This window comes from Pelecanus crispus, chromosome Z (assembly GCF_030463565.1).
Source record: "Pelecanus crispus isolate bPelCri1 chromosome Z, bPelCri1.pri, whole genome shotgun sequence".
NCBI classification, from domain to species: Eukaryota; Metazoa; Chordata; class Aves; order Pelecaniformes; family Pelecanidae; genus Pelecanus; species Pelecanus crispus.
In genome coordinates this window covers 75288345-75316143 of record NC_134676.1, presented here as the reverse complement: position 1 = coordinate 75316143, position 27799 = coordinate 75288345, and the positions used below count along the sequence as shown (strand labels likewise).

The 27799-nt window shown below is 45.8% G+C and overlaps 1 protein-coding gene across 1 annotated transcript in view; it reads left to right on the top strand.

Annotated features, from left to right (window-relative positions):
* Positions 1-27102, top strand: part of MUSK (muscle associated receptor tyrosine kinase) — a 54716-nt gene extending 27614 nt beyond the window's left edge. Inside the window, 11 exon segments of the mRNA XM_075726816.1 lie at positions 2959-3118; positions 4673-4679; positions 7473-7739; positions 12329-12504; positions 12920-12943; positions 16106-16194; positions 16536-16695; positions 17948-18137; positions 18481-18672; positions 24209-24357; positions 26426-27102. Coding sequence (XP_075582931.1) covers positions 2959-3118; positions 4673-4679; positions 7473-7739; positions 12329-12504; positions 12920-12943; positions 16106-16194; positions 16536-16695; positions 17948-18137; positions 18481-18672; positions 24209-24357; positions 26426-27102 — 2091 coding nt within the window.
* The last annotated feature ends 697 nt before the right edge of the window (positions 27103-27799 follow it).

Genomic DNA, 27799 nt, shown 5'->3' with positions numbered 1-27799 from the left:
GGTGGAGCAGCTGCTGTGTGCAGGCTGGCAATTTGCCTCTGCTCTTTGTCACTAACCCCTGTCAACCCCAAGTTCTCTGGCCACCGGCGGGCCATGGCCATTCCTGTGGGCTTGCTTGTCCAACAGGACCAATAAATGCTCTTGCTCCAGTTCCTTACTTCAGGAGGCTATCTCCATCCTGGTCTGTATCCCCTCTTTCCATGTATTAAAATATGTTATTAAGGAGCCTGGGCTACTCTGTAGGCTGTCTTGCCTTCCTTATCTCCTCTAAACCTTATTGTGTCCTCCAGTCTGATTAGGACTAATTTTCTACATTCCCTTGATGTTGCTAGGGAGAACAGCAAAGGGAGCAGATCAGCCTCCACAGAGCCCCGTGGGTCCTCAGTAGTTTCTGTTGATAATTATGTTGATACAACAGCAGGTGTTCATTCAAGACTTCTTCCCCATTGGGGAAGAAAACTTTTGGGGGGTCTGGGATCCCTGGCAAGGGCAGAGTACTTCCAGAGCACAGACCTATGCTCTGCCAAGTTCCCACTGGTGTGTTGGTCCCACAAAGAGCTGTGTGTGAGACAATGCTCAGCCCCTTCCGCGGGCCACAGCCTGGCTGGTCAGATCTGCTCTGCCCCATTCCTGTCTGCAAGGCAAAGCCCAGTCCGAGGAGGGTGGTGCTCCAGACTGCCTCATTTTAAGTATGGCAAGGAGACCTTGACGAGAGCCCGTGCCTGGGAAAGTCAGGCCAGGAAGTGGATGGACTGGAGCGTGTGCATTTGAGGGCTGGCTCACAAGCAAGCAATGGTGAGTCATTTGAAGATGCAACATGCCTGCAGCATTACCGTCTCTGAACGCCGACCTGTAATTGTCCTGAGGTTTAAAGAGTGGGACTCTGCTGAGGTTATTGAGCTGCCTTGGAAGAGAAAGATGGAAACTCCACTGTGCAGAAGCTGCCTTGCCTACCTAAACAGGAACACAATTCCTTTTCCTCCTGCTATGCACTGCGGGACATCATGAAGCTTAAACTGTAGTTTTCTGCACTGCAAAGAAGAATGAGTGAGCCAGGTATGAAGATGTGAAGAGGTGTCTGCTTTGGTGGTGGCTGAGGTGGTGTTTTAAAGGCTAAAAAAAGACCTGCTGGAAACAAAATCTCAGGGAATGTATTTGAAAAGGGAAGGGAATCAATTAACACAAGGGAATGGTTTGAGGTTGCCAGAAGAGAAAACAACAGCTGGCCAGTGTGGAAGTCCTAGGCACAACTACCTGACACTTTCATCTGTGATTTTCCACCGTGCATGTGACCATGCATACTGCTTGCAGCTACTTGAGCACCCTTTTCCTCCCGTGGCCCAAGCTGGGAGGAGCAATCCTGGCTGTCTGTGCTCACCAGGCACAGTCCAGTGCTGCCAGGAGGGGAGCTAACAGGACAAGGTACTTCCGAGGCCTGAGGGGTAAGGAGGGAGAGAGGACCGGATGAGCACAAGCGGCTCAGGGTGAGTGGCCATATCTGGGCGAATGCTGGGAGTCAGGGGCAACCTGTAAAGAAATTCCTCCTTTCCACCAGGAAGGTCCCAGCAGTGCTTTAGTGCTGAGTGGTTTCTGGGGCGAAAAAAATTCTAAAAATAAATCTGCCCAGCACTGTAACAAAAGAGAAACTTGTGAAAAAATATCCCCTGAGCTCCCATCCACCTGAACTTCACAGCATAAGGCCAAAAAATATCCCTGTCCCAGCATTTGCACAGTGACTGGCATACTACCCATCTCTGATGCAATACTTACAATAACTGTGTTGGTCTGGTTATTTAGTGATTTCTTCCATGCACATTCCCTCACCACAACTCCAAGTTGAGCTTGGGTGAGGCAAAACAAATACACTATTTTCAGTGTTTTCTTTTCAGAGAGAAACCAATCTGTTTACTGAAGATGTGATACAGTACTGATGCATCCCTTCTTGCTTTTTCAGTTATTACATTTAATACCTTTGGGAGCAGACACAGATCCCATTGAAATCATGTTTCTACTAACTTCCAGGTAGCTCAGATTGATCTCTCTAACCTCACAGATAGATGCATAGGTAGAGTGCTTTGCTGGGGAGCATCCAGGGAGATAACTCACTGTCTAAGCTTAGGGCCAGGCCACACCAGTGGGATCCATGGGCAACCACATTTTGCTTGAATTACACTTGATGCTTCCTATCAGTATGAAAGGTAGAGCAGGTAATGCTGCTCCTTCCTACTGCCATTGCAAGGTAGAGTCTTGGTGTACCATGTCCTCCTACTTTAATTAATGCCATATGAGCAGGAAAGACTTGAGGATAAAATCAGACTCAACTGGCCAAAATCAGCGGGCTCCAAGCTCATTTACCTGGGAATTTCTGACCTGGGAAAAGAGCTGACCAAAATTACCACATCTGAAGCCCCTTCCATATTTCCAGGTGTGAGATAAGAAAATATGTCGGATATCTGCCAAAGCATTGGAGCCAGAGCACTTGCCTTGCTCATGAGTACTTTGGAAGTGTGGCAGTGGTTGCATTAATCCAGAACCAACAATTTCCAAACTATTTTCTTTTCTCCCTCTCTACAGCCAGGGTCGGCAAAGCCACCTTGTGCCCTTGTGCTTGCTAAGGCATGAATAGACAATCTACTAGAAGAGGTCCTGGAGTACTTAGCCAGCTCAATTACATGACCAAAACTGAGACTACAGCCCTCTGGAACTGAAAATTAATTGCAAAAGTATTTCTGCAGTGTGAAATAGGAGAGGTCTTTAACATTTGCTTTTGTCTGTGAAGTCAGCTGCTATGAAAGCACCAAAATAATGCCAGCAGCTTTAGCTCTCTGCCACTTCTATCTGTTTGCTGCATCTTTATCTGCCAATTTAAATGTTTGGGGCTAGGTCTCAGATTTTTCCTTGGTTTGTTAGCTTGCCTTTGTTGAAACCACTACTGCACTGGCCTTTTCACTCTCTTAGGTTTCTGCAGGGTCTATAGTGGAAAGTATCAAGGACAGAGTGGTTGACTCCAAACTGCAGGTCTATGTCACCCGACCTGGCCTGTTCACTTGCCTCGCCACAAACAAACACAGCAAAACTTTTGGAGCCGCAAAAGCTGCAGCAACCATCAGTGTTTCAGGTATGCTGGGAAAGAAGGGGTTGTTAATTTTTTACCCTTGCAATCACAGTCCTAGCTTCCCTGCTAGGGGAGAGGAAAGGGGTGTGAAGTACTCTAGAGGCAGAGGGAAATCCTTGGAGAGCTGATAGTGTGCAGGGGGCTAAATCTGAGTACAAGTGCATCCCCCGCCAGGCTATTTCCTCATATATTTTTACACTTTGGAGACTGGCACAGCTGTCATTTCCTGAATGTTTTATGCTGTCTTGTACTTTGTGTCCCAGAAGCACACTTGGTAAGTTCATCCATGCGGAGGAAGCTGTGGCCATGACCCAGCGTTGGTATCACCTAACAGCAAAGTGAAAATAGCTTTCATGGACACTTTGGCTTCTCAGGGTGTTGCATCCAGAAAGCGGGGAGGTTCGTGTTGGAGCAGTACCCCGCTGTGCCTGGGGTAACTTCTGCTCCCAGAGACATCTCCCAAATGGGGAAAGGATGATCCAAAGAGGAGAAATACCAATGGTCTGACACAGCTGACAACATTTATCACACCAGGAGAAAGGTGGCAGCTTGTGCCTTCCCTCGTGGGACAGGCAGGGGGGATTAAGAGGAAAGAGGAATCACCTGGGAGTCCAGATGCTGGGTGGTAGCCATGTCCAACAGCCTGGTCCTGCTGTTAACCAGGCATGCATCTGACCCTCTCTCTGTGCCTCAGCTTCTGCTCTGTTGAGAAAATAACCATGCCCTTTCTTACACTGGGCATTGAGACCTAGCAGCAAGCTCTGCCCCATAAGAGACTCAGCACTTGGTACCATATTTCAGATCCCCACTTCTTCTTTTAGCCCAGGCAAGGCTGTGCCCCATGAAGCAGATCTGCAAATACAGTAGGGAGGCCAGGTGCTTTAGGCTGGTGGGAGAAACTGCACTGCCATCCTCCAGCCTGCCTGTGCTCAGCAAGAGGGGAGCAGCCCCCCAGATGTGAGCAGGAGCCTTCTGTGGCCTTGTCCCACCTCCTGATGGTCCCATGGCAGAGGTGTCCTGGTCCCTGGCTGATGCTCAGTGCCTCCTCCCCATGCTGGCGCAGCCCATCTCTCCATGGTGCTGCAAGCCGAGGGCATGGCTGTGTGCCTGCACTGCTCCTCAACAGGAGCAGAAATAGGTGGTTTATCCCACCTGTTACAGCTGCTGCCTGCAGTAATGGGTGCATGGGTGGCTTAAACAGAGGATGCTACCTGCCAGTTATGAAGGACCCAAAGGATAAGGGTAAAGGTGTGGGTTTAAGGTGCAACAATCCACATCAGCAAGAACTGCAGTCAATAATCCACTTCCTCTTCCTTGCTCCCTCTCCCTGTATGGCATCCAATGTTGCCCAACACTTCTTCCCCACAAGAAGGTGCAAAATAAGGACAGAATTTATCTGTGTAATTCTCAGACAGCTTACAGATTTCAGACAGATTTCCTAGCACGGAAATATAAACTCCCACGTCTCAGAGGGGGCAATGAAGTGTCACTGATGTCTTTTCCATTTCTTCTTTCTCCTGGCTCACCACAATTCCTGGATCCGGTGCCTCCCAGCAGAGTGGAGGTAAGAATGGCTTTCTGTGTCTGCCTGAGGGTTTTCTCTGGGCCAGGGAGGAGAAGAATGATGAACCAAGGGAATTTGGTTAATTTTGCTTAAATGAAGGGAACAGGTTTCTGGATGTCAAGCATGCAGGTGAGGTTCACCTGAAAGGAACAATGAGCTTCTTTATACAGGCATAACTGGGGACTGGGGCCAGGTAGATAAGGATGCATCTGTATCAAGCAAGCAGTGGATCACACATCAGTAAGGGTGTTTAAAATACAGTAGTGGGCAGAAAATTCTGGAGTAAATTCTGTTCACAGTTACACATCCACAACTTCACTGACCTTATAAATTTACAGGCAACAGCTTAACTTCAAGTTAACCTCCATCTGTACACAGCCAGTATTTTGGTTCAGTGATCACCGGATTAGGACAAGACAGGTTTAGATATTTGTTCCAAACAGAGAGTTATGGATGGGTAAAGCCACTTGTATGTGATCTGACATGCACTGAACAATTTAGCTGGCTTTGTCATTTTAGAGTTCTAGCATATTTCTGCATGCTACACTGGCAGATCAGTCTGGATGGAAAACAAGAGGGTTAGCTTGGGAGGAGGGCTGTGAGCTACCGGCCCTCAGAGCAAAGAGCAAAGCCTGAGAAAGTCTGAGCAAATGGCTTTGCCACTCTGCTGACACAGGCTCCCGGCAAAGCCCCTTGACTCCGTCACAGGGTGCAAGATTGATGCAGGAAGTTTTTAAGTGATTTAGTGACCACACGGTGATGTTGGCAGACTTATGCCTTACACCTGCACCCATGTAGGTGTGACAGACATGGGAACAGTGATCAAATGCTAAGCCCTTCTGTCCTGCAGTTGTTCTCAACATTTGCTGCACAAAATTCCCTTTCTGTGGCAAGACATTGTGAGAAAAATGTTGTTGCTGCTTCTCCATTGCAGCATGGTCTGTGTCTCCCTGCAGGTTTTAAAAAAGCAAGGAAATACAATACTAGTGCTGGTGGCTCTTGTCAGGCCACTTCTGCAGCCTACTGAAGTCAGCAGCACCGCTGCCCCATGCACGCCTGTGCCCTCCTTTGTCTCTTGGGGCACAGGAAGGATGCACCTTTCAGATTAAACACAATGGGTATCATCAGGAAAATGTGAAGAACGAGACCCCTGCCATGCCAAGGATGGCTCTAGCAAGGTGCTGGGGGCAGCACGGTGCTGTGGGGAAACCTGCTCTGTGCCAGGGAGATGCCACAGGCTGTGGGATGAGTGCAGCATGCTGGGGGGTGCCTCTGTCACATGAAGGGGTGTCTGTGGAGCCTGAGGTGATGCAGGGTGTCATAGCATCACTGCCATTTTGGTATTACCTCAAGGAATCAGTACTTTCCTTTATTTTTTAGCCATTGTGACATAAAGGAAAAAATAATAATAGTAAAAATTGACATTGAGCCCAAAGTAGTGCAGCTAAACCAGGGCCAGAGAGTGTCATCTGCAGAGAGCGGCATCTGAAAAGCTGAAGTCTGGGCATTCTGCATAATCCCTTCTCCAAGTACCTCCAGCTTTCCAAAGAAAAACAGCAAGAATGCCCAGGGTTGACAATGGGTGATTATTTGGGCAGGGGAAAGAAATAAAAGGCAAAGATACAAATAGCTCTGCTGGCTACTCCAAATGGTTAGCATGTTGTGAATTGAACTCCTTGACCCCAGTTAAACTGGCCAAATAAGCAGTAGGGACAGCTGCACCCAGCCCTCCTCCCTCCCCAATTCGGCCATCCCCCCCACATAGGGGAGGCTGTTTTCCCAGGTTTCCCCCCGCACCAAGGGCACTGCATCCCATGGGTTGCCTGAGCGGAGGGCACATCCTCACCCCCAGACCTTGCTGCCGTGGGGCAGCGGTGGGAGCCGCTGGGAGCAGAGCTGACCTGTGCATGCCCTCACCCTGCTGCTCCCTTTTGATGGTTGTGGGGAAGAAGGGAAGAAGGGATGACAGACATCTCCTGCTAGATGTGAAAAACACAGGAAAGATAAATAAACAGCCCGTGAAGAGGCCAACCCTGCTGTGTTTTTATTGCTGCAGCATATTTCTGGCCCCATGCTTTGCGTCAGGATTTTGCAAAGTGGGAGATGGGGTGAAGAGAGGAGAGGATGGACCTTGCAGGAATGCACCAGAAGGAAAACTGCAGAGGCTTATCCCTTCCTCCCCCCTCTGTCTCCCACCTAAATGTGTGTGGAAGAGAGGGAGGGTCAGGAGGGGTGCAGGAGCTGAGGAGGGGCATGCAGGAGCTTGGCTGGTCTGATCTTGCGAAGAATTTCCTGGCATGTGCTGAGTGGGACTCACCTGGCTCCTGCTCATCGAGTCCATCCAAAATTAAACTGTTGCTAGTCAGGAGAGCAAAAAATCCTAAGTTATCACAGGTGTGCAGCAAGCAGCACTGCTGATTTCTTCTGCAGGGAAGCAGGAAAACAAAACTTTTTCCCATTGAGGCCTTGGGGCAGGGTGAGGTGCCATGCTAGGTTGTGGTTGTGCATGATCACTCAGTCTTTTTGCCTGCTTATAATGCTAGCAACCCTCAGCCAGAGCCTCCGCCCTGGAGCTTGCCAGGAGGGCCCAGCGCTCACACTGGGGTTCCTTGCAGAAGTTTCATTTTTGGATGGTATTAGCTGGTTTTGGTGGTTATAACCATCTACCCTCTCCTCCACCCTCTGTTAGCCTCACAGATGCCACTTCATTCAGAAACAGAGCCTCGGCATCCTGCTCCTGCAGGTGTTTAGGGCCGTGAGTTTACTGTGTGTGTATGCTCTTGTCCTTGACAGCAAGCTGTACAAGGGTGATGCAGGCTACTGCAGCACATACAGAGGTGAGGTGTGTAGTGCTATCTTGGAGAAGAATGCTCTTGTTTTCTTCAACTCCTCCTATGCTGACCCAGAGGAGACCCAAGAACTGCTTGTGCACACTGCCTGGACTGAACTGAAAATGGTGAGTTCATTCTGCCAACCGGCCGCTGAGTCTCTGCTGTGTAACTACATCTTCCAGGAGTGCAATCCCTCGGGAGCTGGGCCAGCTCCAAAACCAGTATGCAGGTAAATTAAAAAAAATGCTCATCTTTCACTTTGTTTCATGGGGGTGTATAGGCAACAGGGGAGTGGTGAAGGTCTGTACAGACCTGCAGTAACATTGAGTGAAAATGGGTCCTCTAGGTTCGCATGGGTTTTCCTTTTGCTCTCTCCTCTGTATGCTCAAAGAAGATCTGATCCATCTCTCTCTGTGCTTATTGCTAGGGTATGGACTGATGTTCAGGCCCAGATGTGTGTTACCTCAGGCTTTTAGTGAACAGTGTTGAAAAGAAATATACATTTGAATGACATAATTGATTTAAATAATTAACATATTGCTATTGGTTAAATCTTACTAGGTTAGTATATATCCATTATTACTACCAAAGGTGATTGCTTGTTTGGAATTTTGACTAAATATGGTCACAGTGCGTGCAACAAATCTGGTCAAGGCAATACATGAATAATTCAACACTTCCCACCATGACAAAGATGAAACAAAAAAAGACTACACCAGCGAAACTGCCAGTGTAATTGTACCTGCTAAACCAAACATCCCATCTGGCTCTTGCATTCTCCCATACGCAGAGAAATGTGCATTGAAACAGGGCTGGCAGGGAACCCGAGGAGTCCAAAGCATCTCCCACTACAGCTAATCCACGGCTGACAGGTGTTTGTGCAACACGTCCCAGTGACAGAGACACTATTCCATCTCCTGAGGGAGGCTGCAACCTCCTGAGCAACCCTCCCCTCATTGCTCCTTGTCCTTCCACCATGGCCACGAAGATGAATTTCTTCCCTTCCTCTTTGCAGCAGGATTTTATATCTTCCCCATCTTCTCAGACTAGAATAAATCAGGTTTTTCCAAGCTCTGCTAATAGCTCTTGGTTTTATGGCTTCTGAAGCTTCTGCTCCTCATCTTTCCTTAAGTCCTAAATATATATAGCCATCAGACCAGCTTCTGTTGGTGTTAACTATAACAGAATGATGATTGCCTGGTGTCCCTTGCTGAACACAGCCCCACGTAGAGGTCTCAGGGCGAAGCTTTCTTTTTTCCTAACATATACTGTTGGCCACAACAGATTCATGTCCATTTTCAGCCCCTGGAGGACTGTTGTCTAGTCATTCCCCATTTCATGTTTGAGCAGCTGACATTCCTGCCTAAGTGCAGTAATTTGCTCTTGTCTTCCTTGAACCACATCCTCAAACAGATTATTCAGATTTGTGTTTATCGGGAGATCAGCCCCAACTCTAGTGTCTCAACTAAAACACAAGTCTTCTCTGCAGACATGGCAAGCACTCCGCCAGCTGGACTTGGGCCAGGTGTAGTCTACTGGCAATTATTTTTCCAGTTATGTAGGGGCTTTTTAGGACAATCAGCAGCATGCTGTCTTTGTAATCTGGACCTTTCTGTTTGCTTCTCCTTTAATATCTCTAAAACAAAGGCACAGAGGAAAATCCCAGTATGAAGCTTGACAATACATTGTGTTCTTTATTTGGTGCCTATGCTGTTTGGTCTGTCAGTGTGGTAGTGGCATATATCCCATGAAAGGAGTGTATGTGCAAGTATCCACAGATAATCGTGCAGCCAAGTACTGAAACTTGCTTTTTGCTGGCAGACTCCTCCCTGCCACCTTGTTGTTCTGCTCTTTGTCATTGTGCCCTTCAGTACATGATCTCTCTGCCTTTTTTCAAGATGTGTGACAGTATTTATATCTGAGCCTCTCATGCGCAGCACATTTGTCAGCTGAGGATTTTGCACAGTGCTCCATGAGGCATTTCAGTGAGATCTGGGTCTCACTTCATTTACCCCTACTCATGAGTGGCCATGCAGGACCAGAACTCATGGTGATTTGACCTGCATGTCTGGGGCATTTCTGAAGTCAGAGCACATAGATAGATCTGCAGATAGATATCTGCATAAATCTGAATTTGATCTTGAGCTAACAGGCGCAGCATTTGCAAAATGTCTAAATCTTAATGGACTTGCCTGGCATCATCTTTCTTCAAATCCATGAGTCAATGTTACCTTTTTTTCCCTTTATTGATTTTTCCCCTTGATTTTAATGCAGCTTTAAATGTGGCTTTCTTCATTACAAGAGCCCTGGAATGGCATCCTCCCTGTTTCCTGTTCCCTGAGCACACCAGCTGGACAACAGTTCCTCCAAAGCCTTAACCCAATACTCTTTTTGATAACTCAGACATCTAATATGTACTTCTGAATATTTGAGGCCTCTGGGGGCTCTTGAACACATTTCACGTGGTCTTGGATACTTTCCAGTTATCTTATCTCCTTTTTACTGAAAACTTTATACCTCTCTGCAGAAACTGGCTAGACTACATCAGTTTTCAGCTGAGACACTTAATGAGTAAGAATTTAGTTATCTCAGCGGCCAGAGAATTCTCCCAGTTTTTGAAGGACATATTTCCATGTGTTTTTGTCTTGTTGTTTATTCTCAGCACTGTTTTTTCTCTCCCCATGTAATTTTTTATGTTCGTTTTAGTTTGGAAGCTAGCTAGCAAGAATAACAACTGACAAACAGACTGAGTAAAGCTTTTATAAAAATAATTGGGGGTAAAACAAGATGAAGTAAAACAGAAGAAAACAACATGGGAAAAGTTTCATTTCATGTAAATTAAGATGCAATTTGATTAAAATTAGAGTTTTCCTGTTTTTAAGGGAAAGTGATGTCTCATCTCATAATTCTTGATCACATCTGCCTTTTATCACTGGCTGCTTCTGTGATAGCAAAACAAAACCCCTCAACTTCTCTTTCAACCACTGCTGATATGAAGTGACCAGGCAGGGAACAGTCTTGTGTAAGGAAACACCTCACTTTATGTGTCCCCACCTCCTCTTAAACAATCCTTTGTGGTCCCTAAAATGCTACTGGCCCACTTTTCCTCTTCTGCTGCTACTGTTCTTTGTCCCTCTGTCATTTACATGACATAACATTTCTAATAATAATCTGAAGTAATCTTTGCATATGATCTCATCAAGGTCTGGCTGCTCAGGATTAAGTGTTATAACAATGGTATGAACCCAGCTCGATGAGACTGATCATTCCTCCCTCACCACACTCCCAAGATGGATTTGTGGGTGAAGATAACCTGCCTTTAAAACTGGAGCAAACAGGATTGCAGAGGAATGGTCTTTCACGTCTTGCAGTTGCACACTGAATAAGGGCCTTGTTTAAGGATGCTCAGGCTTCAGGAGTGAAGGCAGCTAATGCAGTCCAGATCTCCCAAGCGTCAGCCAGCGCTTCAAATGCAAGATTTTCTCATTTCCTTGGCTAAATGTTTCTTTACTTCAGAAGGTAATTCCTGTTCCACATGTTGTTTAACATAAAAAAGACAAATTACACCATCTGGCTGTGTTCTGGCTTTCATGGAAGTGAGGAAGGAATAAGCCAGCACTGGCTAAAACCAAGCATGGGGCAGCTGGGCTTTGATGGCTTCAGCCTGCAGAATTAAAGGACATCCACTGTTGCAGAAAAGGTGCTGCCGTGGTAGAATTCCCAATGGCCTCTGTCCTTCAGGTGCTTTATATGGTTTGCAGCATTGGTAGTCATCACTGAAACTGATGGCCATCTGCTCTTGCCAAAACTGTTGGCAGGGTATAAGTAAAGAAACTGCATCAGCACACCAGGTGACGAATTTGGCTAAAACCTTCACAACAGACCCAAGCAGTACCTTTCTCCATCACTTCGTCCTCTCCCACACCTGCCAGGAGGTGTGGTGGCTGGGAAGGATGTGGATCCGCAAGGGACTTCAGCTGAGCTCAGCAAAAGTAATCTCTGCACATGACATCAAAGCTGGTTTTGCAACTGAGGCTTTCAAGAATGAGTACATAAATAAGCAAATCACCAAAAAGTTCACTCTTGCAACAAACCCTCAAGCAGATATTTCTGTCTTGGCCTTCTTCACAAACAGTTTCTGACCTAAGCAACATTTAAACATCCAAAGCACTTCCTGTCAGTGAATGTTTCACATCATTATGGAGGCAATACATTAGGTAGGAGACAGTTAAGTCTCTTGTTTTACCAGACGGTCTAAAGGCTTTGCTGCAGACAGCTGACAGATAAAAAAGGCACTGAAAGGTCTCCACAGAGAAAAGAAGAAAATTGGATGGGTGAATCTGTGATATTAAAAATACAGGCAAATATTTAGTTTAAGAAGGTTAAGAATTGCAGCTCACCTCCTGTCTTTAATAGGTGACACTTTAATGTACAATTTACAGAAGACAGGTGAGACTTTTAGAATGCACTGAAAAATGCTGAGATAACTCCCAGGCATGATGTTTATTGGTAGAAGATGGCAATAAATCTGTAGAAAAAGATAGGAACGAACTTCTCACAGACTGTGATGTGTGTTGTGTTTTGACCATAACCCTGCATCATTAAAAATGCAGCTTTGTGGGTTTCCTAAAGGAGCTGTTATATTTTATACAGAGTTTCCTTTATGGTTTATGAGCCAGACAGACTGGCTTAAAGAAGCATAGCCCTATTAAGGGATTGCTGTCAGCCTGCATAACCCCTGCACACCACTGCTAAGTGCAGCTGTTGTTATCAAGCCATTGACTGCTGTATTTCACTGTTTTTTGCGAAATAATGTAGAGAGAATTGCCTTGCTGTAAAGGATCTCTACTGCTTTAAGGAATGGCTCTCAATGGAAGAAAACTCTCAGAAGGGGATTTACAAGCCAGGGCTGATGCTGCTCACTCTTCCCGAATGCAACAGGCTGCCCAGCCTGCACCAGGACCCCAGCACCTGCACCCGCATCCCTTTCTTCGGTAGGGGGGTGCACACTGCCTGTTGTCTGGAGAGCTGTGGTCTTGGTGAGGGAGGGGGGAAGGATGCAATCCATAATTTACAACTAAAGGCTGATGGTGGGTATTGTCCTGTCACCACCTGTGCACAGAACTGTGGCAGTCCCATTGGCTCTTTGCCTGTCTCATCCGACTGCGGTGTGGGAAAAATCCCTCAAGCAAATAAAGCCTGGGTCTTTATTGAGAGGCTCATAACAACCTCATTGCCAAAATCAGTCTTAATAATAGAAAAATTGCTATTCAGGTGCCGTTGCAAAGAAACAAGCTGCTTAAGCACTGCTGGGAGGGAACTTTTTGCCATAGCATGCTCCTAAGCAAGCACCCAGTTATATCACGTCCCGGACAACCTCTCCTTACATCTTGTCTTGTCTTTTCACAGATTTTAAGAAAGAGAATATAACCAGTAAGTAGACTGCTCCAGGCTCTATGTTTCTAGCAGTGGGCATGATATTCTTTGTTGAAGATGCTGTGTGCATGGCATTTTTGTGTTTTGCTCTGGTCCTGGCTAGCTGGATTCAGGTTATTACCAGGGAATGCCTGAGCTTCCACATCCAAGGCATGAGGAAACACATTTCCAGCTCTTCAGGGTTTGGGGAGAATGTGGGCTGGCAACTGTTGAAGGTGATCAGAGAGGCATGGTGTTTTTAGGTGGTACCATCCTTTTCAGCTGTTTCCCCTTCTTTCTACCCATTGCTTCTAGTTTTGCCTTACCATATTTGATATTTCTGATACTGCTACTTAGGTCATCCCAGCCTTATATGCTGTTACTGCCATGGTTACCTATGTCAGGCTGGCCTTGCAAGACCTTATTACCCAAAAGGCCCTGGCACTCTCCTCCAATCATGTCTGAAAGTCTGGCTGTTTCTCGCATGACCTCCCATGACCAACAGTGAGATCCAGCCATCCCTCACGGTGCTGCTGTGACTTCTGTCAGCCTCCTGCCCTGCTGCTGGCCACAGCTGAAACATGCACATCCAGCTCCTCCAGCTGACATGCAACTGCAGTTTAAAGCTCAGCCACTGAACTTGTCCCATGAGAAAAAGGAAGAACAATGCCTCCTTCCTGCCATGCTTCTGAGCAGGCACGGGCTGCAGATTTGGCAGCAGCAGGCATGTTCTGTGTGGAGAGAGAAAGCGAAAAAGGTGAAATCGATACTCCTGGGGAATTTTCTTTCATGGGAAGGCCTCGGCTCCACTTGGCCACCCAAGCCTCAGTCATCCGGTGCTGCACTCTTGGGAGACAAGTGCTTTAGGACCCATGGGCCCTCCAGCATCACTGCCCAATGCTTACAGCCTGCAGATGCAGCCATCCCCTTCCTGGGGAAAGGAACATGAGGGAGGGATGCCAGCAAAAGAGTGGCACATTCATGGGATGATTTCAGCCTCCTCTTGGATGTTTGCAAGTTCAGGACATGGCCTCTGCCTCCTGTGTAAATCTGTGACCTTTTTGTTCAGCTTTCACAGTAATTTCCAAGGGTGGCATCGCACAGATTTGCACTATTTGGTCATGAATCAGGGACACATAACACTAACATTTTAGTGATATTTACTGCTGTTTTTTACTTTAGAGTCACTGTTATGTGCACAAAGGTTTGGGGAGCAGGAAGCAAACTGGTTTTTAACTTGCTTATCAAAGTTATTAATTAAAGCCCAGTTGGACCACCTTTATTATGCCCTCTGTCCTCATTGCAGCAAGACGCAAGACCATGTATGAGAGCATCTGCATTTTCCAGGCCACTAAGGACTCAGGGGTACTTCCCTAGTGTTGCTGTTGCCCCTAAAGCTCTCCATGTTGCTCCTCTAAGGTGTCACACTGATGTTTATTTCAGAACTGTGCAAAAGTTTTTTTCGTGTTGGTTACTAGCTCAGTCATGAGGCAGGTTTCAGGCATTGCTTTTCTTGCCTTTGAATGTGAGCAATTTGAAATGCTGGGCTCAGATGCACAACTAGGTCCTATAGCAGCTTAACAAGATTTTACACCTCTGCAGAACTACAAGTGCTTGTCATGTGGGGGCTGCTAGCTTGTTGCAGATGTGAGGCATAATATTGTAGCTTACATGTCAGTCAAAGAAGGCCAAGTTAGAGCATTTTACTTTGAATTTGTGATAGGTGCTCATGTACTTGTGAAGTCCACGTCCATTCCTATACTGAGGTGTTTGCATGCCTTGGGCTAGAGGAACTTAATCCTGGGTTTCAGCTCATTCACCTGGAGCAAACACTGTCATGGTGGTGTTGCTACCTACCCATGTGTAGTGCCTGTAGCCTGGTGCAATTCAGAGAGCTAAGGATCTATAAAAGACACATAACTGCAATCCTGAGTGCAGAGGGTGATGCAAGAAGAAAAGAGCAGATAGTCATCATGATGCATTTACGATGTTCCTCCTACAGAAGAAACAGGACAATCTGTGAGGATAAATCAAAACACACAGCCTTTGTCTCAAACTTAGATCAGAACTTATACAAAGCTTTTATGAAGCTGCAAAAGATTTGCTTAAAAAAGTCTTTATTTTAGAACAGGTCAGGTTTCTTCCTGTTTTTCTTTTTCTGAGCTGCAAATTTAAGAACACAGTAGAAAATAAAATTATGACAACAGTGTTTGCTGGCTTGTTAGTTTATCTAACAAGATTACTAATGCAGTGGACCCTAATGCATGTTATCAACCAGAATGTTAGCCCCTGGTCAGCAGAGTTTACGTAAGATTAGCTAACATGTGTTAAAGTGTGTAAGGCTGCATCTCCTCTGTTGTCTTCCTGCTTCCTAGATTATGCCAGCATGCATTAAAGTCTCCTATGAGGCCAGGTGGTATCTACATTTATGTTTTGGGAACATATTCCTGCAGTAAAAATCCTCTCAAGATTTTCAGTTTAACTTTTCTGCCCCTGGAGTAAGCCTTGTATATAGAAAGTGAACTACACATTCTTCATTATAAAGAACATTATTTTATACCAATACTATTCCTTCAGATCTGTAGTTACCTTTAGTGTGTGGTTTCCACACATGCTGGAAAACATAGACTGTTTCCAAACATTCAGTCTAAGAGGACAAGAATTGTACAGAGGCAGGGAGGAGGGATACCACCATGGGCCTTTATGAATCCCAGCCCTCTGCTACCTACCCCAGGAGCATGGGTGTCTTCCTGTTAGTGCCCCTGTAAGATTGCAGGCTAGGAATCATGCAATCAGTGCTGCAGTTTGCCTTCTGCCTTGGTTTGGCATGGGTGGCTTCACTGTGGTTCTGCTCTGCACTTTCTGCATGGAAGCACTGTGAACTGGGTAGATGCAGTGCAACCATTGCAGGCACATGGCCCATCTTCTCAATCTGAAAGACCTCCAATTGCCTCTTTGGAGTTCTACCAGATCTGTCTTATGTATTGACCTCAAAATCTATTTAAATGTGAACAGGAGGCTAAGAAGTTCCCTGCCTGCAGTTGCCTGGTCCTTTTATGTGCTTCAGATCTGTTGCTACTTGCCACATGCTCTCGTGTAACAACATCAAGTAAACTCTTGTGAGTCCCTGCTGCAGATCATGGTCTGACTCCATGTTTGTTTTTTTTTTTTTTTCCCCAGGGACTTGCTACAGCGGCAATGGACAGTTTTACCAGGGCTGGGCCAATGTCACGGCCTCTGGCATTCCCTGCCAGAAGTGGAGCGACCAGGTGCGCATCAGTGTGAGACCCACCGAACAGAGAGCCATGCTTGAGGTCTGCTTTTCCAAAGAGTTTCCCAGAGCTGGGCAGCCCAGTCCCAGTGGAAGGGCTGAGCAGGGGACAGGTTGCCTTAATTCTTGAGTTCACTGGTGTTTCAAACCCTCTTCATATTTTAATCCGCAAGTTCCCCTTCCTGTGGCAAGATACGTTCTCTGTCATTCTGGCAGGCTACTGAAAAGCTGTTTTATCTCTGCCTTTCTTTGCTCCTTTGTTTGATTTGGTTTTGTTTTGCTAATACCAGCAGGAAAAATTATAATGAAACACTAACCCAATTTTTTTCCTCCCTCAAGGCTCCCCACTTGCACAGAAGGACTCCTCAGGTTTTCCCAGAGCTGTCTGATGCAGAGAATTACTGCCGTAATCCAGGAGGTGAGAATGAACGTCCCTGGTGCTATACAAAAGATCCATCCGTGACCTGGGAATACTGCAGTGTGTCTCCCTGTGGAGATGGTAAGCAACTGCAATTTATGATTTCTGCCACTGTTGTTGTTTTGGGGCCATGCAAGGTGTTTGCATCCTGAGTGCTCACAGCCACACTGATCTCTTTTGTCTTCTGGATTCGGCCAGTCCTGATTCTTCTCATAGATTCACTCAGCATCATTAACCAGAGGTGTAACATGCACCTTAAAGATGGGAAAATGAAGATAGGCAAATTGAGCACCTTGCCGCAGGGTATATTAAGGCCAAAGGATGAAATTGCATTTCCTGTGGTATTATGAGAAATGGATTTGCCACACTGTGTTTTGAGGAGAAGGTAGGGTTTGGGGCATATTTGCCAAAGTTGTTTTGCTTCTGGCGATTTTTTTCAATAATAAAAAACAATTCTAACTAAAAACAAATCTGAAAAAGATGGAAACATCTTCGATCTGTGATGTGGAAACTGCGTCTTTCTGTTATATCTTGTTCAAAGAGCAGAACAATTTTTGAAACGTATTTAATCCAAGATGCACAATTTCTGGATCTCAGTGTTTGGAAATAAGACAATTCTGCTTACACAGAGAACAGGGGTGCTGTGGACTTATGGGAACACAAGTCAGTATCAGTTTAGCTGTCCTTAAAAAGAATGGTTTAAATTTGTTTCTGTTCTCAATCATTGCATGTACAGATTGCCATTTTCTAGAATGTCTCAGAAAATACTCAGCAGGTGGCTACCTGAATATTTTTTTTTTCTAATGATACAGCCAAATGTGTTTTACACTAGTTTACCATATTTGCCCCATAAAGACACTGAGATGCAAATTGTTGGAGGCAAGGGGATATTTTAGGAAAGTATCACTGTGTACTTGGTCTTACACTCCTCCCTGCAGATTCCTTTTAGGACACATGATACATTGTGGTCCACATTGTAGACCATTGATCTTTCCCACTGCAGACATTACTATATTTGAATACTGTTGAGACCATCAGATGTGATCTCCCATCTGTAACTCTTGCAAACATTCCTTACCAAAATTGTGCTCCCAGCTCAGTGGGAACTGTGTCTTGGTCTTTAGCAGATCCTGGGTTTTCACATTTGGCAAGCAGAGATGGGCTTTGCCTCCTGCAAGCCAGGCTTCCCTAGTATGGTCCTCTCATGCAGTCATACAGTTGTATCTGTAATGTCAGTAATTCCCAGGACATCAGGCTGAATCCATAAATACCTCTTAGAGAAAGACCTATAAACTAGCAGAGGCATAACCTTCTGATTTTGTTTGCATTACAGCATTGTTATCACTAGGAACAAGAAAACCAAATGGAGAGACTCCAAATCTCCCCCCTCCTCTTCCTTTTTCCCCTACATACTCCATGACTGTCATCATCTCAATCATCTCCAGCTTTGCCCTGGTTGTGATCCTTGGCATTGTCACCCTGGTTTGCTGCCGTCGGCGAAAGCAGTGGAAAACCAAAAAGAGGTAAAGCTCAGGTCTTAACTAAAGGCAAGAGATGCTGCTTTGAAAGAGGGCTTGCCTGTTTCTCAGAGCATAGTCCTGCGAACACCTGGTAGCAGAGGAGCAGCCCTCCCCTTGACTGTGGCAGCCCAGTGCAAGCTCTGGCGAGTCCCTGTGCCAGAGCAAAAGGTGGCCTGGTGGCTCTTTTGGAGACATGGCATGACACCTTGCTGCAAGGCTCTTTCAACAGCCCTGCTGCACATCCCTTTTCCATCCTGGAAGAAACCAGCCCTGGTGGAGATGCAGATATATATCTCCTGGTTGGTGGCTGTGCACACACTGACTGAAAACTGCTCCATCGTTTCAGAGAGTCAGAGACACCGACACTCACCACTCTGCCCTCTGAACTCCTCCTGGACCGGCTGCACCCCAACCCAATGTACCAGCGGATGCCCCTTCTCCTCAATCCGAAATTGCTCAGCCTGGAGTATCCCAGGAACAATATTGAATATGTGAGAGATATTGGGGAAGGAGCGTTTGGGAGAGTCTTCCAAGCAAGGTACGCAGCCTGTGTGTGAGTCCTCTCTATCTGGAGGTACCTGGGAAAAAATGGCTGTTGGGCAACTGCTTATCTGGGCACTGGAAATTCATTCACTCAAGCCAAAATGAAATGCATGTGTACCAAATGGTATACTCAGGCTTGAATAATTGTTTCTGTTGTCCACTGCTTTCTGTTGATAGTTGTTAAACTTTTGCCACAAATTCCTCTCCTGTTCCTCTCTCCAGTAGATGCAATGTCTTACTCACATACCAAAGTCTGGTGTAAAAGCTTAGCTAAATTTATCATTACAGTTTTTGCCAAGAATATTGCCTGTGATGTGACCTATTGCGAAATTCTTGCATTTCCCAGTATTTGCAAATCGTCAGTGTGTGATGGCCTCCATTATAATGCCAACACTGCCCAGTAATTACCACAGAGGGCAATGTGTCATGCTACAGTTAGGTCTTGACCCAGTTTCCATTTGATTCAGTAGCAAGACCAAACCAAACCAAAAATCCCCTAAAAACCCAACCCACTTAGGCCAACAATTTTTTTTGTGTGTGTGTCCCCTTTAGTCACTCATTTTTTATTCTTGGCATTTGCAGCCACTGTTGCCTGTTTTAAATTTAAGGTATTAGATGACATCCTGGTTCTGTTAAATCTCATGGGAGGTGAGATCATGCACTTCTTCAAATGTGAAAAATGTTTCACTGAAAAAGCAAGAGGTGAACACAGTCCTGCCTAGACTGAGGTGGATGGAGCGCATCTTATTAGCCTTGACAGAGTCCATAATTTCTGCAGGACATTCTATTGACCAGTATTGGTCTCCTTGGAAAATCCCATCCCCAAATTCCTGAAAGAAAGATGATGGACTGTCCAGTTCCATGTTTACTCAGGATGGTTTTCTTTGTCCTTTACAGTTAACAAGTCTGGGATGTGGCTGATTTTATAGCTGTATCTGGAGTTAGTGTATGATGACCATTAAAAAAACAGGGGAGTATCAGAGTCCCACCATGGGCCAAGACTGCGTGGTGGAACTGCTTCCATTGACTTCAAAGATAAAGGACTCTCCTTGCAAAAAGCAGTCATAATTGCAGACACTTTTAATGTTTATAGTTATGCTGCTGTTGTATCTGCTAGGAAATGAGTTGCGCGCAGGTTAAATGTGTTAGAGTGGGGAAACAGTTTCAATACCTGTGATGGATTTTTTTTTCTAATGAAGGGATGCATTTTTTCTAGTGGAAGAAATGCAGGCTTACTTTTCTTTAATACAGAAAGAGCTAAAAATAACAAAGATCGAAGGGTGCGCAGTGGGAAAATCGCAGATGTTTAGCCTGTGATTGATTGTTAGCCTACATGGCAAAGCTGAACGCCTCTGAGCTTGAAATGAGAACAAGGTTGTAGGAACTGCACCACAGCTGTGTGCTCGGGGCACTGCGTGCCAGCCAGCACAGGGGCATGGGGCAGTCCTCGTCCCAGCCACAGCACAATGCTCTGGACGCCCTGTGGAGCGTCGCCTTCCTGCTCATGCGGTGGGGGTCTTTGCCATGCTGCGGGTGTGCCAGCAAGGCAGGCGGTCTTCCTGCCAAGTGCTGCTGTGGCCCTGCGCTGGGAGCTTAAATATAAGTGCTGCACAGACCTCTCTGAGCTGGAAATGACCCTCACCTCCATTGAGCAGGACCTCTCAAACAGCATTCAAATGTCACTAAAGCACTGGGTTAAGCAAGCACTAAAATGGTGTAGAGACCTTTTATGTGGATTTCATCCACTCCAGTGCTTCAATTTCTTTTAATCAAACCTTTTTGCTATTGTCAGTGGAAACTGGGAGAAAAAGAAAAGGAAAAAAAAAAAGCAACAAATCTTAGCCAGCATTTGCAAAGAGGAGAGTACCTTACCCTGAAAAACACCTGCTCTCCATGGCTCAGGGTAGGAGCCACAGAAATATTGCTTCTGAGGGGCTTCCTTATTTTTATTAATATGTATCTCTGTCAAAAGTCCCTCCAAGGCCTTTTATTTCCAGGGAACATTTAAACCACTGGCATTTCTGTGTATCGCTGGCAGATCAGTGCAGACTGCTGATCCAGGAGTGCCAGCTGTGCATCCCTCCAGGTTACTGAAGCTATCACAACTCGAATCGTTGCCTTCCCATCTCAGATGGATAAAATGTACTTGTCTACATGTGTTAAATGGACTTCTTGAGCTAAGTTTAGGAACCCTCTTACTTCTCTTGGTCTCATGTTTCTCCCTCTCCTGTAAACACAGCTCTGTGCACGGTGCCAGCGATGCCTTTGCCAGTTGGCTTGCTGTGAGTCCTGATTCAGTGTTTACTCACGCCTGGGTCAAGCAACATGTTAGGACAGGAAACGTCTGGCTATCATTTACTAGCTTCTCCAGAAAGGCTGTCGTCTTCACTGGCAGCAGCTTCACACTGGAAAGGATGAGGAAGTAACCCGTTACCTTAACAGATGTCCTAAAAACAAGATTCAGGACCTGGCTCAGGTCTGTCCCGACTGGGTCATGAAGGCGGACTCAGGATCCTCTGCCCCTGGGAGGACCATGCTGGCCCCACATGCACTAGAGCATCCCACATGCCACTAGAGTCCTGTGCAGTTCAATGCAGACCAGTATGCAACTTTTCTCCCAGAGCTGGAGCTACATGGTGCAGGCTAAGCCTGAAGCCCATTATTGCCTAAAAGCCTGGATGTGGGGTCTTTGCTAGCAGGCCAGTAGACCCCCACTGCAAAGGCACAACTCATCATCTCTGCAAGAGACAAGGCTGTCCCTAAGGTTGGAGTTTCTCTAACAAAGTATCTTCATGTTCTTTCCAAGTGCAAAGGGTGTTTCTTTGAACTGCTGTCTCAAATATAGCTGAAAAACAGTGTGGATGTTAATTAAAAAAAAACACAACAAAAGAAACCCCTTCCAAGTCAGAGCACTCTCCTGCCCACATACAAAGGATAAAGTAAAGGTAGGTCTTCACCAACCTCAGTAGATGTTAATTGCATCATTAAGTGATCTAACAGAAGCTACCCAGCTATGATGCTGAGGAAGATGAGGGACAGGACACAATCTCAAATACAGGTCAAGCTGCTCCTCAGTTTTTTCACAGTTAGTGCTTTAGACAGAAAACCTGACTGGAAACTTAAAGTCAGGCACTCTCTGTAGATAGGCTCAGGGTGAAATCGCTAATGGCACCACTGGTTAGTTCTTTGAATGGCAGGTACCTAAAAGCCAAATGCTGCCAGTGTTGCATAAATCCATTGATGGTGAAGAAGGTGAGGACAGCTGCTATCCATCCTGTGCACAAACAATGGACATTTCTCCTAAGCATTTAGATAATCAAGAGATAGGAAACCCAAGGTAATTTCTGTTGATGCTTCCCAGTTCTAGAAGACATTTAGCTATTTTCTAGAAAACACTCCACTTTCTGGCCTGCTGCCTGAATTCTCCTGGTTAATTTCAGAAGCAGCAGCTTCCCATTGCTTCCCTGCAGATGTGCCCCTATCCCTTTGTGCAAAGACTGTCCTTTGTACACCAAAGCGGTCAACTTCAACAGCTCTCTACGAAGACTGCAAACAGAGTCTGTCTCTGTTACAGATCAGTGTGATTTTCCCAGGTCTGCTAAGACCTGGGCTGAAGTAGCACATGAGTTACAAAGGGTGAAATTACTTGCTGTTGCCTGAAGGCCCATTAAAAGGCTTTGTGAGCTTAATCTTACTTAAGTTACATTTAGGTTAGTTTACATTACAGGATTTCAGTGAGGAGCAGATGGATGAGTGTACTTCAGGCTTTGGCCTGGGGTGAGTTTCTCTCTCTGAAGCATGCAAGATGGAGGTGGGCCTGCCCTGCTTTGGCACTGCACTAGGTCTGGTAGCCAGTGATGAGTGTTAATCTACAGTTAGGCTGTTTGGAAGAGATAAAGGCCCTCCTCTTTTTACTTTTAAATGCTCTACTGGTTTCTTCAGGCTGTTGCTGCTGACTTTCTCCAGCACTGAGATTAGACAGCAGCTGGTAGGTGCTGGTACTTCTCCCCTCCTACTAGACTGGAAACTTGCTGCCAGCACAGGGGAAAAAACAGGAAGACATCTTGCTGTAATGGAGGCAGTAGCAGACAAGTGTGGAATCTGCTCCTCTGCTCTGGCATGCCGGACCTCCTCACCCGAGTGTCTCAGCTGCGATCTGGCCACCTGTGAGATTCCTTTCTTGATGGGCACCCTGCCCATCTCCTGGCATTTGACATTTACAGCATCCAAGTGCAACTGTTGCAATGGCCATATGTCTGGAGTAGATGACAAGGAACCTGGAAGTTTGCTTTGGAAATTGGAACCTCCTCTTGGGGCTACTGAGGTGTAAAATAACCTAGCATTTGAGCAATGGGAGGGCAGTCAGCCGGTGTAGTAACACAACACGTAAATGGGCACCACTCTCCATGGGCTCTGGCTGGCTACCTGTAAGGAGCGTGTTTGAACTGCAGGATGCCTGGGAAGAATTTACGTGAGCAACAAAATGCATGTCTGAGGCATGAAGCGTGTTTGAAGAGTAAAAAGTTACTCTTCTTTGGCAACAGCTACCCCTAAATTTTTGGCAAGCCCATCTAATTAAACTTGTTGAGGGGGCAGTGACCTGTGCATAAGAATATAAATTGAGTCATGATAGCTCTAAGTCAGGAAGCTCTGTTTCCTATGGATTTGTGTCTCTAAGCTCTAGCTGAAGATTAACCAGTGTCTTAACATGGGTGTATTCACCCATTACCTTGTTTTTCAGACAGGGCACATGTATGCTTTGTCCCTTCTGTCCTGTCACCGGTTTCCAGAAAACTTACAGGAGCATAACTATTTCCTAGACCTCAGCTCCACCATATTAAATTAATCTGAAATTAGCTAATGGGTTTATAACTTGTTGAATTACAGGCATACACACATGCCGCACACACACACATACAGAGAACAGTGGCAAAAGGCTATTTTCCTTGCAAAACCAGGGGAACATACTCAACGTAATTGTTACTTTCACTCTAATAGTAGCCAGATGTACCAATGTCACCATTGTGCCAGGTATGGGACAAGATGTAATGAAAAGAGCCTCTTTCAACAATTTCATATAAAATAAGTTTATTTTTAACTCTGGTAAGCTCAGTCATTACACCCCAAAAGGAAATTATTTGGACTGAAGAGTCCATCCTGCCCTCCATGAAGTTTCTGATGTGACCTCCAACCCAGGGAGAGGTATTGCTTACTAACCTGTTATTTATTTATCTCCTTACAAGTCATGGTAAAGAGTCTGTAAGCAGAAAGAGCAGTGATCAAAAAAAGATATACTGGATTTAGTCCCCCCTGAACTAAACTAAATGTCTCTGTACTATGCAATGCAGACGTGCCTGAGAGGTGAAGATGGTCTTTCACGTTCCTGCAGCCAGTGCTGGGGCCTCGCACCTTTTTTTTTTTTTTAATTCTTCCGCTTTCTGTCAGTCTATTCTTTCGCACCAGAAATGGAGCCTGCATTTTGTGTGCATGCATCCGTCACTGATGCTTTCCTTTCTCTCCTCTCCTTGCAGGGCCCCAGGGCTGCTGCCGTACGAGCCTTTCACAATGGTGGCAGTGAAAATGCTGAAGGAGGAAGCATCTGCAGATATGCAGGCTGACTTTCAGAGGGAGGCAGCCCTGATGGCAGAATTTGACAATCCGAATATTGTCAAGCTTTTAGGTATCTGAATGAGGCACCCATGTACAAGGTGTACACTTTCTGCAAATCTGCTGTGGGGTTGTTGGGGGTGCAGGGGTGAGCACACATGCATGACTGGTGCTTAATGCAAATGGCAATGCTGGTCTCTGTTGCAAGAGAAAATGCCTCTTGCAAAAGAGGTGACATTTTCTATGTGCCACTGCATGCTCTGCTAAATTGTCCACCAGAACAGGTCTCAAAATGTAGGTCTGATGCTGTTGCCTTAACAGGATGGTGCATCATAATAAACCCTCCTTGTCCTGCATTCAGTATACTGTTGACCATCTTGAGGCCTAGCTCTGCTTCCAGTTTAATAATATTGGCACAGATGTCTAACAGGGAAGGCACGAGCTTCCTGGAGCTGTGGTTTATTCTGTGAGTACTTAAAAAAACCAGACACAAGTCTTGTTAGCTTTATGGGTCCCACTTACTATTGTGATGTCTGAACACTCACCAGCATTAAAAAAACAAAATGAAACAAATAGACAAAAAAAAAAGCTAACCGCAAAAATGGTCTCTTCCTTCCCTTCCCAGCTGAAAGGAAACCCCAGTCTATTGGGTTTTTTAGAAAGTCTCGATGCTGCAGCTTGGCTCATAGGGCATTCTTTTGTGAAGAAAGCCACTGACCAAATTTTATTTCAGTAAATTTTCAGTTTTTGACTGAAGTAGATGTTGCTAGCCACCTTCATCTGGCAATCCTGCTCTAAGTTATTGTATGCAGATCTGATCCCTGTGAACAGGCAGGTTAGATCTTAATTTATTTCAATAGGAAGCTCCACAGAATTTGGAAATAGATAAATCCCAGTTTTGGGAAAGCTGGGTTGATACAAGTACTTTGGCTACAGAAAAGAAAAGCAGAAAATGCCCCAAACTCAAATAAACTTTGTGTTTACTGTCAACACATTTTAGGCCAGGAAAAGGCAAAGGTACAGGAAAAAACTAGTTTCACATTGTGGGGGTGTGGAGAAAACAGCCACATTGTTGAAGACGGCTTAGACGATAAAGCTCTCACATACACTCCTCATGCTTGTCAGATCCTGATTTTTTATCACACTGGGAGCAGCTATCTGTTTTTCCTCAAAGATTCAAATGTTAGGTCATCAACCAAAATTTCAGATTTCACAATAAGTTGGATCACCAATTGCTGAATGACGGCCACAAAAAAGAAACCACATATATTTTAAATGCCAGCTTTTGTTGGTTGGCAATTTATAATAGGCACGCAAATGTTTTTGCCATATCACTGTATGCTCAATAAAACTGGTGAGAATGGGGTCCTGTACTGACGCTGGCCCCCAGTAAAGTTGGTGTAGGACCAAGGATGTGCCCTTCAGTAGGACTATGTTCTGCATCCATCAGATGTGTCAAATCTCTCTGTTCTGATGTCTGCTGCTTCTTTGTCTTTCTTTCATTTTTGAATATCTGTGATACTAAAGTAATTTCTGCAACATTTTTTGCACGAGCTGTTTAAAAAAAAAAGAAAAATCCAGATAAATTGTAGTGGGAGTGTCTTTGCATTTCAAGTATCCCACTGAACTTTTGAATATGCCCCTTGTGATTACTCCTGAAGTCTTCCTGCATATGTGTAGCCCCTACATCCATATCAGTATAAGTACAATAATTACAAGAACAAAAGGATTAAAAAATACCGTGATCAGAACTATAAAGGTTACTTCCTGAAAGTATGTCCTTCCAGTTGCACCTGGGAAGAGGCAATACTTCTGTTAATGCCAACTTAAGCAGGACTGGGCCCTTAATTAAACATAGCTCCAAAAGTCTATCTTTTTCCTGGGATGTCCAGACAAATCAGGAGACTACATGACTTATTAGCATCTTCCACAGAGCTCATGCCCGGTGAAGGACCTTCAAAGACACAAAGGGATGCATGCAAACTTGATGGTATGTGCATGCTTCACGTTCGTCTCTGTCTCTTCATGCATTGTTGAAAATCTCCCCTTTGTGTAAGTATTTTTGGAATTTTTTGGTTTTGCAAAACAGAACCCTCTTTGCTACCCAAAATGACTTGTGTCATGCATCTATCTTCTTCCAGGTGTGTGTGCTGTTGGGAAACCAATGTGCCTGCTGTTCGAGTACATGGCCTACGGGGATCTCAACGAGTACCTGCGTGACCGCTCACCCCGCAACCTCTGCAGTCTGGTGCACAGTAGCCTGGACGCGCGGATCCGCCTCCCCAACCCCCTGGCTCTGTGTTGCACCAGCCAGCTCTGCATTGCTAAGCAGGTGGCTGCTGGCATGGCGTACCTCTCTGAGCGCAAGTTTGTCCACCGGGATTTGGCTACCAGGAACTGCCTGGTAGGGGAGAACATGGTGGTCAAAATCGCTGATTTTGGTCTCTCAAGGAACATGTATTCAGCCGACTATTACAAAGCAAATGAGAACGATGCCATCCCTATCCGCTGGATGCCTCCTGAGTCCATTTTCTACAATCGCTATACCACAGAGTCTGATGTGTGGGCCTACGGGGTGGTGCTGTGGGAGATATTCTCTTATGGCATGCAGCCCTACTATGGGATGGCTCACGAGGAGGTCATCTACTACGTGAGGGATGGGAATGTCCTCTCCTGCCCAGACAATTGTCCCCTGGAGCTCTACAACCTGATGCGCCTCTGCTGGAGCAAGCTGCCTGCCGACCGGCCAGGCTTCGCCAGCATCCACCGCATCTTGGAGCGCATGTATGAGAGGGCTGTGGCCACCCCATCGGTCTGAGGGATGTGCCTGGGGAGGTCCCCCCATGTCTGCCTGTCCAGACTGACTTGGACCAGTCCTTGGGCTCCCAAGCAGTGGCTCCATGCAAAGCCCTGCTTTAGTGGGAGGAGAAACAGCTTGTTCCTCTGCCAAGCAAGAAGTGAGGACTGCACCCCTCTATGGTGTGCTATACCTCCCTGAAATAGGACTATACCTCCCAAATGACACGGCTGACCCCTGGCCATGAAGTCTGGACTCCTTGGGTTGGTGAGGGTGCTGGCTGTGCTAACTCAGTACCTATATTAGGCATTTCCAGGAGCACAGAGTTCCCCAGGGAAAGCAAACCAACGTTTCGCTGGCGGCACTTCCCTTCCTAACAGGTCCCTCCATGTCCTTCTGCATTTACGCTCTTGGCTTTTACCTTTTTCTTCCCTTCCCAATGTTTTCAAGTATTATTTAAAAAAAAGAAAGACTGCAGAATTCAATCTTTTTGGGGATACTGTTTACTATTTTATTTTCACATACTCACTTTTGTAGAAAAAGGATGTTTCTGAAGCCATGGGCCACTTTCTTTCTCCTTTTAACTTCCACCTCCTCTTTGACACTCATGAACTAACATTGACAGAGTCAAAACAGGAGCCTGCAGGACCACTGGCAACTGCCCTCTCTCATGTCACATGGATGAGCAAGCTCCTGTCAAGCACAGAGTCTTACATTT